We start from the raw sequence: 13,776 nt of genomic DNA on the forward strand, positions 1-13,776 counted from the left end.
TAGGTTAGGATATTCTCTTCAAGACAACAGTGGAACTAGACAATGCCAGGCAGTGCTACTAGACAGTGCAGTAGCAATTCAAGTCCAGATTCTTCTGGAGCACTTGGAGATTCTTTATAACGTTATAGTCTCTAATGCTGCCACTTATTCCAGAGAACCAAACCAAAACAGTAAAGAAAACCAACTAATGGATGATTCCCACCACGAAGAACTGCAGAGCTATCAACTAGCTCAGCTCCAAGACCAGAGCTCACTGTAACAACCAACTGATGCTCACCCAGGCAGTTTGTGGGTGTTTCCACAGTGATGACAGCCAAGGGCAGCCACTGTTCAAATGGGCACGAGAGAGAAGTGTATATATCAAAAATACTTTCTGTAACTAGTTCCATCTATCAATACAAAACATCCTTCAGGGGTGTTTTTTGCAAGTAAGGAGGAAGTACTAAGTGCTGTCTGGATGGGGAACTGTTCTGGGCAAGATGCACTGATGTGTTGAGGCTCACAAAGAGGAGCCTTTTATAAAGAACAACCTTTAAAGCCTTTCTGTGCATAGCAATGTTCAATGGAGTTACTAACACACAAAATGACACAGGGTATTTAATGCCACTTTGCTGCTGCCACTTTTTCTGTGATGGATCTACATTCAACCTACCACGGGATTGGTAAGTTAGAGGTTACAATCAAATCTGCAGATGTGGTTGGTGGTATCAGTCAGAAACAATCCATTTTCACACTGCTCATTGGAAGGGAATTCACACTGGATCACACAATCAGAGCCTAATTGTTCCACTCCTACTCTTGGTGGACAGGAATCCTTTCCAGCCCTCAGGTCTGACAGGTACAAACTCTACCCATGACACATGTCCAAGGTGGTGACCACACTGGTGAGCCAAACCCTTCGAAATCCAAGGCTAGAGAAGGGATACTGCCACACTCCATTCCCATGAGTCTTGTTAGATGTAGACACTCAAAATTCTTCTTCTTCAACAGCAAAGTTATTCTGCTTCTTCCGAACATTCCAGTGCAAACATTCGGCCAAACTTTCGAACCAGTCGCTCACAGGGTCTCGGAAACAGATGGAAGGAAGGGGATAGCAAGAGGTAGTGATGCTAATACTGCAACAACACAGAACAGCCCAGTCAGTCAAGGGCAACAAACAGCAATTTAAACAGCAGCAAACCTTCTCTCCCCAGCGAGCACAGAGCTGTGTTCGGCCAATCTGCTGCAACAAGTTTCCATAATCGAGCAACAATCAGGTCTACAAGCTCCTCTCAACAGGGTGAATGAACACAGGGCTCAAAAGGGTTAACAGATGCACTCTGGGCAGTGCTCTCTGGCACAGGGAGAACACTGAACCTGCTCCAGGATGTCCTGCAGCCTTTGCTGGTCTTCACATCAACCACTCGGGGAAAAAGGAAAACCCAAGGCACCTCTGAGTGTCAAGTTTTAACTATGAACAGCACTAAGTAGTCTAGAATGAACAAAGTGCCAAACCTCGTGTCTGAATCCTTACTAGCCTCCTATAGATGTTTCAGCCTCAGAGGAAACACAAACAGTTCAGGAGGCAGTGCCATGTCAGTTATAGACTTTCCTTCATGGCAACTTGTGTGGGTCAGAAGAAACAAATCATCCTGAGTACCAACCCTACCAGTCACCTGTCCCACAGCTGCCCTGAATCTCCTCCCAGGAGGATAAACCACCACAAAAAAACTGAGGAGACTTCACACCCTGCATTCTGTTCAAGGCACAACCCCTCACCAAGTGCACCCAGGACAAACCCTCAGAGCTACAGCTCACACCCAGCTCCTCTTGGCTGACATTATCTGCTACTCCCAATGTTTCCCTAAAGCCATGTCCCTCCTCCCTGCCAAGCATGCAATGGTCACATGCTGTATCTGAACACCTCACCTGCTTTCGTGGGAAGACCTAAAGAACTCAATCAGAAATCAAACAGCTTTAGAGCAGTTTGTGCTGTAAGAGCTGTTAGGGTTTAGAAAAGTTTGTTTCCTCACTGGAAACAACTCTTTGGCAGGTGTTAGAGAATGTGGGAAGGGCATGAATCAGGATTTTTTTTATACTCAGAGATACTACAATCAAAAAGAGGCTTGACCTGTCTCCATGGCATATTTCCTGCCTCTTCCTTCCATCAAAGGACACCCATGCTGTGTTCCTGGCATCTGGGGAGAGCATGATCTGAAAAAGAGACAAGAACTCAACTTCAAGTCCAAAATCTATTTCTCAAGAGGAACAAACACCTCATCCACCTCCCTCCGAGTACAGAATTGTACATCTCTTCCAAGAAAATAACAAAGATAACCCCCAAAAATAGATTTTACTATATAATGAATCCAAAGCTGTCAAATTCAGGAAGTTTTTTGCTCGTATTTCTCATTCTTGTTGAGAGAAATGAAGTGACTCTCACAGGCCAATGACACCCACTGACACAAAAGGAACTGGACTGAGAGCAGTGCCAAAGTGCTAACTTTCTAATACCTCTAGGAAAGCCCTTCCAAACACAAGAGCTCTCCTCCAGCTGAAGTAGACTGGAGGTTTGGAACAGAGACAAGGAGAAAAGGCTTTTGCCTTACCCAGTGGTGCTACAAATGCACATCAACTAAGGCCATTTTACATTCAGGCACTAAATGCCTTTTTTTTTGCACAGCAGCACCAACACAGGTTTAGAGAACTGCAGACAGTGCTACCAATATACTAAATATGTGCAGTATCTGTTGGTTCAGCCATGAAAGCAGAATTTTTCATTTTTTATGAGTTATATGATGTCAAATGTCAGAATTTTTTTTTTTTTATGAGTTATATGATGTCAAATGTTGTCAGAATACAGATGTAGGAATTCCCTCCTTGCAGAATGTAGCACACAGCTACAAGCCTGTAGGAACCAGTGTAAAACATTCTGCTAGTGAGTACATTCCCCTAAACAAAGACACATTCTTCACCCAGCCTTGCTGTGATCCTCCCACGCAGGCAGGGGACACACAGCACCTCCCCAACCTCCCGTGCTCGGGCTCACACGCTCAGTGCAAAGAGAAAAAACAGCACAGAACCCAACCTTGAGTTCCACTCCAGCAGGAACAACAATAGGCCTGAAGGACAAGGAGTGAGGGCAGATGGGGGTGATCATGATGGCAGGAACGTTGGGGTGGATCATGGAGGCTCCTGCCGCGGCCGCGTACGCGGGGCTGCCGGTCGGCGTGGACACGATCACTCCTGGGGACAGCAAACACTGTGCTGTTAGCACTGCAACCCATGGCTACCTTGGGAGACACTGAGAGACCCCAGAAAGGAGGCAGAGTGTGGGGCATTTCCCAGAGCAGCACCCACAGAGGCAGAGACTCTGCTCACACACTTGCCCTGTGGTTTCACGCGAGTTGCATAAACTTCTGGATCTCAGGTTACATCATTTTGTAACAGTGACTTTCATTTTTTTTTAATGGTAAGAGCTTTAAAGATTAACTCCTGTAGCTCATGAGTGGAGACTTCTGGCCTTCAGCAAATTCCGGATATCCAAGCAAGTATTTTCTGAGCTATTTCGTGCCCTTAGCCCTAAGATGCCCAAAGCAACTGCCACATGCCTTCACAAGCCCCTGAACAAAGCTCACAGCACCTCAGTGCTTCACTGTGGAATGCACTGGTTACCAGTGAACAAACACATTCTGTTTGCTGTCAGCACTGAGCTGAAGCTTGAGATTTAGTTTCCATGTGAGAAAATCCTCCAGGAAAATAACAACATCCTATGCCTGAACTGAGAAGCAATTCAAGCCCAGAGACACTCACCATCTCCCTGCACTGTTGTTATCAGGTGTCCATCCAGAAAGACATCAACATTGGACAGGTAAGAGGAAGGACCACGATCCACTACAACTTCGTTCAGGACCTGCCAAGACATCAAACATTAGTCCATTATTACTCCCTTGGCAATGGAACAAGTGACAAACCAAAACATACTTGGAAAAGTCCATGCTGATTTAGTCCCTGCCAAATTAGACCCTTTACACTTCTGCCTTATCAAGTCCCTGCAAGTTTTTAGAGGTTAGAAATCACTTCCAGCAGCTCTGGAAATTACTTGGCTTTTAGAACAGAAGGAAAATATTCCTGCAGCAAAGCACATCAGCACTCACAAGGGCCCACAGTGAATATATGCAACACCTCCTCATCACTTAGAGCCCATCCTGAGCTGGAGCAGCTGGGCTAAGGCAACTCAGGAAAAGGGAAGAGTGATAATAAAACCAAGACAAAGCAATTTACAATCAGCACATTAGTTCTTTTGCCTTCTGACCTGATACTGCATAACCTGCTTGCCCACTTCTTTCTCTAGGTTTGCAGACACCATTCCATTTTCTTCTATCCCATTCTGTACTGTCATCTTCTCCCTGTGCTCCTTCACCACTTTCACTTTCAGTCTGCTCCGGAGCACCAGAGCTGCATTGCCTGGAGTGAAACACACACAAAGGACACGCTGAGCCAGGAAACAAACCCCAGCAACCAGCAGGAAAATGCTTTGACATTCCCAGTCCCATCCACGAGGTGATTTGCTACACTTGGTTAAAGCTCAAAACTGATTTTTAGTAGCAATGAGCAAAATTAAAGTCAAATTTCCACCCAGTCCCCTCCCTGAGTATTTGAGCACTGCTTGGAGATCCAGAGTACCACAGAGCTACACTGTTTCTGTGTTCACTGCCATCTCACACTTGTTCACTCCATGGTTATTTCTTAGCCATTTTCCTTTAGAGAAATGCACAGAAAAAGCACAATGCAACACTTCAGTTAATTCAATATACACTTCTCAAATCTCAATCCTAAGACAGAACCTAAATGAGTTGGTTAAGAGAATGTCACTTGTCTTGGCAAAAGCTACAGCAAATATAACACAACCACCACACTTTGTCCCCTTCAACTTACCTTCTATAACCTGAGTGACTTGGGACTGGAAATTCTCAAAATTAAATGGAGTAAGAAATCCAAGGGATCCCAGATGAAAGGCCATAACTGGAGGAACACTACCCTATCAACAGGGAAAAGAGTTTTAAAGCTACTGAGTCACAGCAATTCATACTTCAACTTATTGCCTGGAAGTACTTTGACTATTGACACAACTGTGCATCATAAAATCAACATATTTTACACTATTTGCAGGGTTGATAAAAAAAAAGGATGAACAGCAAAGGACAAATGCTGAACTCAACAACAAAGGGAAGAAAATCAACGTTCAAATACTTCAAAAATAAAAGGTTTATAGGTCTATTTCCCACAAGAACCAACCTGGAAAAGTGAAGAAGCATAAAGTAAGGTCCCATCTCCTCCCAGGCATATGATAAAGTCTATTTGGTTGGAGATATCATCATAATCTGGAAGCAACAGTGAAACACAAATTTTGAATCCATTTTTCTCAACAATGCTAATTTTCTAGGATAAATTGAGCACAACAAGCCAACAGCACTCACAGACAGAGAAACCACAGCTGAGATGTACAAGACACAGTTCAGCAAACAACCCAAGGACTAAGGAAACACCAAGACAAAAAAGCAACAAACTCCAACTGTATTTTCAATCCATCGTTCCCTTACCTTCTCTGAAGGTGCAAAATTTCTTCTTCACTGGTCCAAAATTCTCATCATTAGCTATTGCAGGGTCTTCCAACACCTTTTTTTCTACATACACTATCATATTGTTCACCTTGAGAGAGGGAAGATAGGCCTGTTAATAACCTAAGTCGACACACATTTGACTCTCCCCATCATTTGCACTTGTGTAAACATGTAAATGAGATTTTCCAGCAGTGCTCTGCTCCTCCTGGTTGTGTTGAAGCTGTGGTCTAAGTCTTATGAGAATTTTGCAGCATGCAAATAAATAATAAATATAGTTAAGAAATGAACCTGAGGTCTGCAAGAGATTACATGAGGCACTAACATTGCTGTGTTTGTTCAAGGCTTAAAGGTTTAAGCTTTTTCTATCCTATTTCCCTGTCATTTAGAACTGCAAACAGAATGGAAGTTTTTACTTGGCTTTTTTGGCTTCTAAGCTTTGTACTTGAAGTATTTCAGTACTGATATTAGCTCTGAAAGGAGTTTCACTCCTTCCAGTGGCCACGGATCCAACGACCTGTTTGCACTGCACAGTTCAGGACAATCAGAATCAGCTACTGAACACAGTTCAGCTGTGGCTTCCATGTCCTTACCTCAGTGAGGTACACACAAAGCTCTTTGAAAGGCTGGAGCAGACTGGCATCACGGATCTTCTTAATCACAAGGACACTCTTGGGAGGTTTGTTCCATGTCAACCGTTGGCTGGCTGGGTCCTGGATGTGCCTGGAGAGGGGAAACCCACAGTGTTAACACTGTGCCTCGACTCCTTCTGATCTGCTGAGAACATAACCTTAATCACAGCATCAACAGGGTTGGGAAAGACCTCCAAGATCATCAAGTCCAACCCTACTGTGGTCACTAGACCATGGCACTAAGTGCCACATCCAGTCTCATCCTGAAAACCTCCGGGGATGGTGAATCCACCACCTCCCTGGGCAGCACATTCCAATGCCTGATCACTTCTCTGGAAAAAATCTCTTCCTAATATCCAACCTAACCCTCCCCTGGCAGAGCTTGAGTCTGTGCCCTCTTGTCCTGCTGCTGGTTGTCTGGGAGCAGAGACCAACCCCCACCTGACTCCAACCTCCTGTCAGGGAGTTGTAGAGGACAATAAGGTCTCCCCTGAGCCTCCTCTTCTCCAGGCTGAACACCCCCAGCTCCCTCAGCCTCTCCTCATGGCACTTGTGCTCCAGTCCCTTCTCCAGCCTCGTTGCTCTTCTCTGGACCTGCTCTAGCACCTCAATGTCCCTCCTGACCTGAGGGGCCCAAAACTGAGCACAGGACTCAAGTAGGAAGAAGAATGCAGGAATTCACATTGCCATGATGCTCCTGGGCCCAATCAATGCTCCACCACATGCTGATAACACAGTGTTAAGGTGCAATAATTCTTGTACCTGCTGCCATGTAAACAACATGTGCAAACAGGGATTGAACAGAAGCAGCACAAAAGCTCCTGGATCAAGTTCTTCAGCTACCTGACACCTTCCCTGCTGCTTCCAGCCACAATGCCTCCCTCTACCTTGTTTTACTGCTCTCCCCTTAAGCTGACTCAGAGGAGAAACACTCAATTATAGGATCAGAAGAAGCTAGAGCACAAATTTGATTCCCATCCAATACTACAAGTCCAACTGCTTAAATCAATGTAAACCTCAAATTACTTTTATTTTAGTACATTCTACATCTACACACTACAAACTGTAGGTTAATGCAGGACTGTGACACCAACAATGCTGACAAGAACTCAAGACTGCAGCACTGCCCTGCACTGAAGAAACCTAGAACTGACACTGATTGCATTCAAACCCAAGCCAGTGCCTGCTCCAGCTGTACTCACCCATTCCATGGACTTCTGCTACAGGAAAGGTTATTCATAACACGCTTCAAGATCTTCATGTTTCCCTCCAGGAGTCAAGAAAAATGCAACAGCTCCAAAAAAATAAAGGCCTGAGGCTTTTAGCACTTATTACTAAGCTGCAACCTCAGAAGAAAACATATTTTTCCCTATTTAAGTATTTCAGTCAGTGCCAGTAAAAAGCTTCACAGAAAAATCCTGTGTAAAATGTTTATCACAGATCTTCAAGGCAAGATTTCAATGAGGAAAATCCCAGTTCAAAAAAGAGTTTAAATCAGGTAGTTGACCTCCCTTTTCTCTCACCAAATCAACACCTGATCCTTGTCTTACTGAGGAGTCACTTAGCTCATCAGAAGACTTCAGATAGCAGGTTTTCAAGTTCTAGTGCTGATGGTTGTGTTGAAAGAGACACCAAGACCTTCCCTAATCTATGCCTGCAGATAAAACTACAATCCTCTCTTAAACAACCTCTCTAGTGAAGCGTTTAACAGTATCCTCCAAGCAAAACACAAGCAAAAAGGTTTTGCTTATTTCCAGAAGCCACAATAAATCCTTAGCTGCAGTCAGAATAGCAATTCCCAATTTGGTCTTCAAACAGTCCTTCCCCTGATGATCTGAGAGCACCTTTGCTCCTGAGCTCTTCTGCACAGTGCCCAGGCAGCTCCTCCCTGGCACTGAGTGCTCTGTGTCGCTGCAGGCTCTGCACTCAACAGCTCCTGGCACTGCCCTTATAGCCAGGGTGCAGGGCCAGCCCCGGGGGAGGAGCTGCTCCCCAGTCAGGTGGGTAAACACAACCCCAGCTGGGTTTCAGCTCAGCTGCAGCACTCCAGGCCACAGCAGAGAGAAGGAATGAGGAAGCTCAGCGTCAGCGTACGCCGCGAGACCTGCGTCACACCTTCGCAGGAAACCTCTGGGTATCACCAGCCTGTCTGGAAGGAGCCTATCTACTGAGGCAAATGTTTGGGTAGATAATATGGACTCAAATACATGAGGTTTAACTGAAGGAACAATGGAAGAAAACTTTTTTAAAGGGATAAAAATAGAATCACAGAATGGTTTGAGTTGGAAGGATCTCAAAGCTCATGGGCAGGGACACCTGCCCAGGGTGCTCCAAGTCCCATCCAACTTGGCCTGGAACACTCCCAGGGATGGAGCAGCCACAGCTTCCCTGGGAAATCTGTGCCAGTGCCTCAGCACCCCAAAATCAGGGACCACTAACTTGGTTACACCCTGACATTCCTCGTGTGACCAAGTCAAACATCATTTATTGAGTCTATCATGGTGTCCCAAGCAACACAGATACCACCCAACCTACAAAAGTGAAGTGTTGGTGTGCTTGCCAGGGAAAATTTCCTCATGGAAAGGGTTGTCAAGGATTGGCACAGCTGCCCAGGGCAGTGGTGGAGTCACCATTCCTGGAGGGATTTAAAAGCCACGTGGATGTGACACTTGGGGACCTGGTTGGCCTTAGCAGTGCTGGGGAATGTCTGGACCTGAGGATCCTACACAACCCTACACAAGTCTGTTGGTTTGGAAGGGTGGAGGACACACATGGCAAGTTTATTGTCCATTAGGCTGAAAGTGTTTATTATAGCTGCCATCACTGACATCAAACTATGGTCAGCACATTATGGCAGTTTAGCCACACAGAGCCCGAGAGGTTCATCAAGCAATGTGAAAATATCAGGTCGAACACTAACAGTGCTGCTTAGGGAGTGACATGGGGGAAACCAAACTGTTTTCCTCCACACAGAGCACAAACCCATCCCTCTGACAGACACTTACATAATCGTTTTAGGATTCTGCAGCATACAGGCCTTTGGTCCAAACGTGGTCACTGGGCATGGTCCGTGCAAGGAGCGCGTTCTCCTAGAGATAAAAACCAAGAAGTGAAAGAAATGTGATGACAAAGTGGGTAGATTTGGCTCCCCAACCACCAAACCCACTTCTTTGAAGGGACATACATAAGGTGTCCCAGTGTAGCCTTGACAATCATTTGAGATCAGATCTCCAACACCTTCAGATGGTTTTGTCATGGTCAAGTGACTGTGATGTGTCCTAGTCATTCAAACACTGTTTTTGTTGTTTAAATCTTTGCACTTAATGAATAGAACACAAATCCTTCAGTTCTCAGCACATGGAGATATATCTCTGCAGCACTAGTCCTCAGCTTTGAACAGACAGAAAAAAAATGCTATTTTCCCTCAATTCATCTATCCAATATGATCTCTGTCTTCAAATAAACAGGAGCTCTGAAGAGTCATTCACCCCCAGAGCTAAACCCCTCACAGAGCACAGGGTTACTCCTGGCTCCAGGATGGGATTATCTGCAGCAAGTCAGAGCTCTCCTGCCTCACCTCCCTCCCACCTCCTTTGGCAGACCTGGAAATGGCAGAAAACTCACTCAAGTCACGGAACTGCTGAAACATTATGTGAGTGCTGTTAGAATTACTCCATTAAAAAGGAGGGGGAAATTTGCCTTTCCTGTGCCTAATCCAATTGTCCTATTGCTTGGCAGGAACAGCCAGGGCTGCATTGCCTTCTACTGTGAGTATTCTCAAGCAGCTCAGACCAGCTGATGAGTCACTCTTACAGCTAAAAAAACCTTCAGAAATCTAATACAAATCCAAACCAGATTAGAGGTTAAAAAGACAGATCATTAAGGAAGAACAGCAACATCTTATTTGTTCCATGTCTGATTCAAGATGTTGTCCAAGAGTTGAATTCCAGTAATGAAAATGAGAATTGTATTTTGCTTTTCAAATAAAGTTTTTCCATTTCTAAGTCCAGGCATGACTAACCCAGTCAGGTAAAAGTATTACTAAGTGTTTTAGAAAGTTCACCTTATGTGTGCTACGCCAGATAAATAAGCAAGGACTGAGAAAAGGAGAGATTAACCTGTATGTCAACATGGGCCAAGGAACCATAGGTCTGAATCTGCTTGTGAACAACTGCACCTGAAATCAGCATGGTTAAGTAACATCCTGGCAGCATCACCTCCCACCTCTTGCTCCACTCCAGCTTCTCCCAAATAACTGTCGTCGTTTTTGCCTTCTTTCAACACAGGTCGTTGTTACTCCATGCCACTCCCAGAAGTTGGCTAAATTCTGTTCCCACACGAGGCATTAACTATCCACATCCAACCTGCATGGCATTCCAACAAAGCTCTCTCTGCAAGCTGTAATTAACAGCTGGTGTGTATTTCTGTTGAGATTTTGACTCTGCTTTATTAATACACTATCCCTGCACTACTCAGTGTGATGTCTGAGGGAAAAGAACTTAGCTGTTTGTAGTCTTTGCTAAGGAGGAGCAGCCATGCCCCGGAAATTAGACACTTTTAAGGAAGACACTTAAGTCAGTTCCAAACAGAATTTGGGCAACTGCCTCCATGTGAATAGAGCACAGTGAGCCTGAGAGCAGCTCCTGCCAACCTGCAAAATGCCCTGTGACAACCCAGCACTGCACTGGGGACAGGCATTGAGAGGCTGCAGAGCATCTTCACGAAGCTGATCTCAGCAACAGTTAACTGACTCAGACCCACAATGGACATACAAAGGTCATTTCCAGTTAAAAACGGTAATTATTTATCTAGAAGATAAAACTACACAAAACTTTAGACCATATGGTCTTCTACACAGGTTGAGTGAAGTCTACACTCTTAAAGGTTAACTGGAGAAGGGGAAACCCACCAGTTTTAGAGCACAGTTCAAACACAAAGTCTCAGGCACTGACCACACACACAGAGTAGCCAGAACAGAGCAGGCAGAGCTCAGCCCTCAGCAAACACTCCCCAAAGGCATTAAATACACCGAGCTAAATATTCTGAGCAAGGACTTTCCTAACCTTTCAGCCTCTCCAGACCAAGGCTGTTAGCTTGCCTCCCTTCACCACAAAGCTGCCCCCTGTGATCTGCAGCCTCACCCACACGTGCTCTACCCTGAGAACATTCCTACCAGCACAGCAGGAACCCTGGGCGAGAATTCCATCTGCTGAGAGCTTCCTCCAAGCTTTACAGAGGGCCACGAGGTGAGGAAGGTAAAATTCTGCTATGCCTCCCACAAGACCAAGACACACTGCTGCCCCAGCACACCATTCAGTGTTTGCAGCGGGTCCAAAGATCACTGAATCAAAAGTTCTGTCCACGGGCCAAGAGCCTTGCAGTGAGATTAGAGACTTGGCTGGAGAGGAAAATGGGTGTTTCTCACTGCTGTGAATCAAGTGCAAACACAAACTTACTTGTGCTGCCTCACGTACAACCTAAATACTCACAGGGTTTTAATTCACAGCATTTGTAGCAGTTTGCACAAGTGTCTCCACTGTTGATTGAGTCTTTCTTTGAGACTCTAATCTGCAGATACCTGTCTGACAGCAATGCCATTTTGATTAGCGTCTGCTCTTGGTCTACCTTCATTTTGGATCACCAACCTTCATTTTAAGTATCCCCAATGGCTATACCACAAGGAGTGAAAGTTAAAATCCAGCCAATTTCAGAGATTTGAGCAAGAAGAGGAAGAGCCCAGGGCCATACCTGAATTCTTTGGTGCTCCCCAGGGCGGGTGAGGCTGACAGGCTCCGCGATTTCGCCCGGCCCCGGCTCGTGCCGCTCCACTCCTCCTCATCCTGACACGCTGAGCAGTGGTACACAGGCTCTGAGCCCACCTCAGCCTTGCTGGGGCACAGCTTGTCTCGATTCATCTCCATACTGCAAGGGAAGGAACCTCAGCGAGCGAGAAATTCCTGTGGAAAAATCCCAGGAGAGGAGGGATGGGGAGGGAGAGAGAGGAAAAACCTCAGTACGAGCACAGCTAACAGCAAGTGTTAAACCCTGAGTTCACACACTTTGGCAAACACTTCCCCAAAGGATCTGGGGAATAGAGAACTTCTGCAAGGCAGTCGGAAGACACTGGAAGGAATAACGACCAGAACTCAAACCAGAGTGACTCAAACCAGAGAACTCAAACCAAATAATCAGATCTAGGAGAGGATCTGTACAAAGTTGTCTCAAGACCTGCACAGATTCACCTCTTCAGTCACATAAGGGATAATTAAATGTATTTCAGATACTGAGGAGGAAGAAAAGCTTTAAATACGTGCCAAGGAATCAAGGGTCAGGAAAAACTGTAAAGTCTCCTGTTAGGTGAGATATTGATTGAACAGACAAAACCTGAGCACACATATATTGAACAGATAAAACCTGAATATTCTAAGTTAGAACAGAAAAAAACCCTGTTAGAATAAGAAAAAAAAAAGCAATCTAAATAACCATAATAAACTTCAGCTCTTCAGAAAAATGAGGCTAACACCAAGTTGAGAACAAAAAAACAAGCTGGAGGACAATACCACAGCTTTTAACTCACTTGTACCAGACTGGGGAGATGATCCAAAACAAACAAGACAAAACAGGGACAGATGTGAAATATTTCACTTCCACGAACAAGCAGCACAACTGGAAGATAAACAGCAGGGCAGAGCACAGCTTTGCAGAAGTAAAAAAAGCCCCAAACTCAAACAAACAGCAAACTTGAAATAACTGCCCAAGTTCTAGAAATGGTGTATGGAAGTTTTCCTCAGTGCCTGAGGCAGCAGAATGAGCCTTATCAAACATAAATAGAAACCAACTTTCAGGGGATGAATAAACACCAAACGATAAACAAATAGTATCCAAGTGAGTGCAGTCTGGAGGAACAGCACATTCCCCAAGTCAGTTGATTCTAACACGGGGAAAACATTGGTTCATTAAAGATTTGCAGATGTTTTTAAAGCTGTTTCATCACTTCCCACTTTACGCTGTAGAGAAAGGACCATTTAAAGCCCTTCAAAGCCCATTTCAGTGGACTGTGGCTGTGGAAAATAATCACAGATCCTGCTGCAAAGGCCCCAGAGGATGACGTTGCCCACAATTTTACAAGTGCTGTTTCACAGCATCCCAACTTCCACAGAACCAAAGCACCAATAAAATGCAGCTGTAATTTTAGAACCAGCGCTGGCTCATTACTAAATTAGACAGAACTAGCAACTAATCAAATTAGGCAGTGCTTTTGCTCCTGCTCTATCTTAGGCTCCCCCTCGGAGAGCAGCACCACACAGAGGTACAATTACTGCCACCCAGTAATAATTTATGACATCCTGCACTCCTCAAGATATCGATGTTCAGCTGCTGGTTACTCACTGATCAGAGTCACCTCTGACCAGGACTTGGGAAATACTCATTTCAACACATTTGTAACTAAGATTAGAAAAATGTGCCTCTATTTTTAGCCAGTTCAAGCTCAATATGTATTTTGTGCCTCTTGGCTGACGAACGGAAGCAGAGAACAGTAATTT

At 44.9% G+C, this 13,776-nt stretch overlaps 1 protein-coding gene across 1 annotated transcript; it reads right to left on the reverse strand.

The window, feature by feature from the left end:
• Nucleotides 1–827: 827 nt before the first annotated feature.
• Nucleotides 828–12,153, reverse strand: NADK (NAD kinase). The gene is made up of 11 exons (XM_009078164.1): nt 11,981–12,153; nt 9,238–9,321; nt 6,194–6,323; nt 5,583–5,691; nt 5,278–5,363; nt 4,918–5,020; nt 4,295–4,446; nt 3,793–3,892; nt 3,068–3,225; nt 2,111–2,193; nt 828–1,115 (listed from the first exon to the last, which is right to left on the reverse strand). Exons 1-11 carry the CDS (start codon nt 12,151–12,153, stop codon nt 968–970), a joined length of 1,326 nt encoding a protein of 441 aa, XP_009076412.1. The 3' UTR covers nt 828–967.
• Between the last annotated feature and the right edge of the window lie 1,623 nt (nt 12,154–13,776).

The sequence above is a fragment of the Acanthisitta chloris genome, unplaced genomic scaffold (genome assembly GCF_000695815.1).
Source record: "Acanthisitta chloris isolate BGI_N310 unplaced genomic scaffold, ASM69581v1 scaffold34397, whole genome shotgun sequence".
Classification (NCBI taxonomy): domain Eukaryota; kingdom Metazoa; phylum Chordata; class Aves; order Passeriformes; family Acanthisittidae; genus Acanthisitta; species Acanthisitta chloris.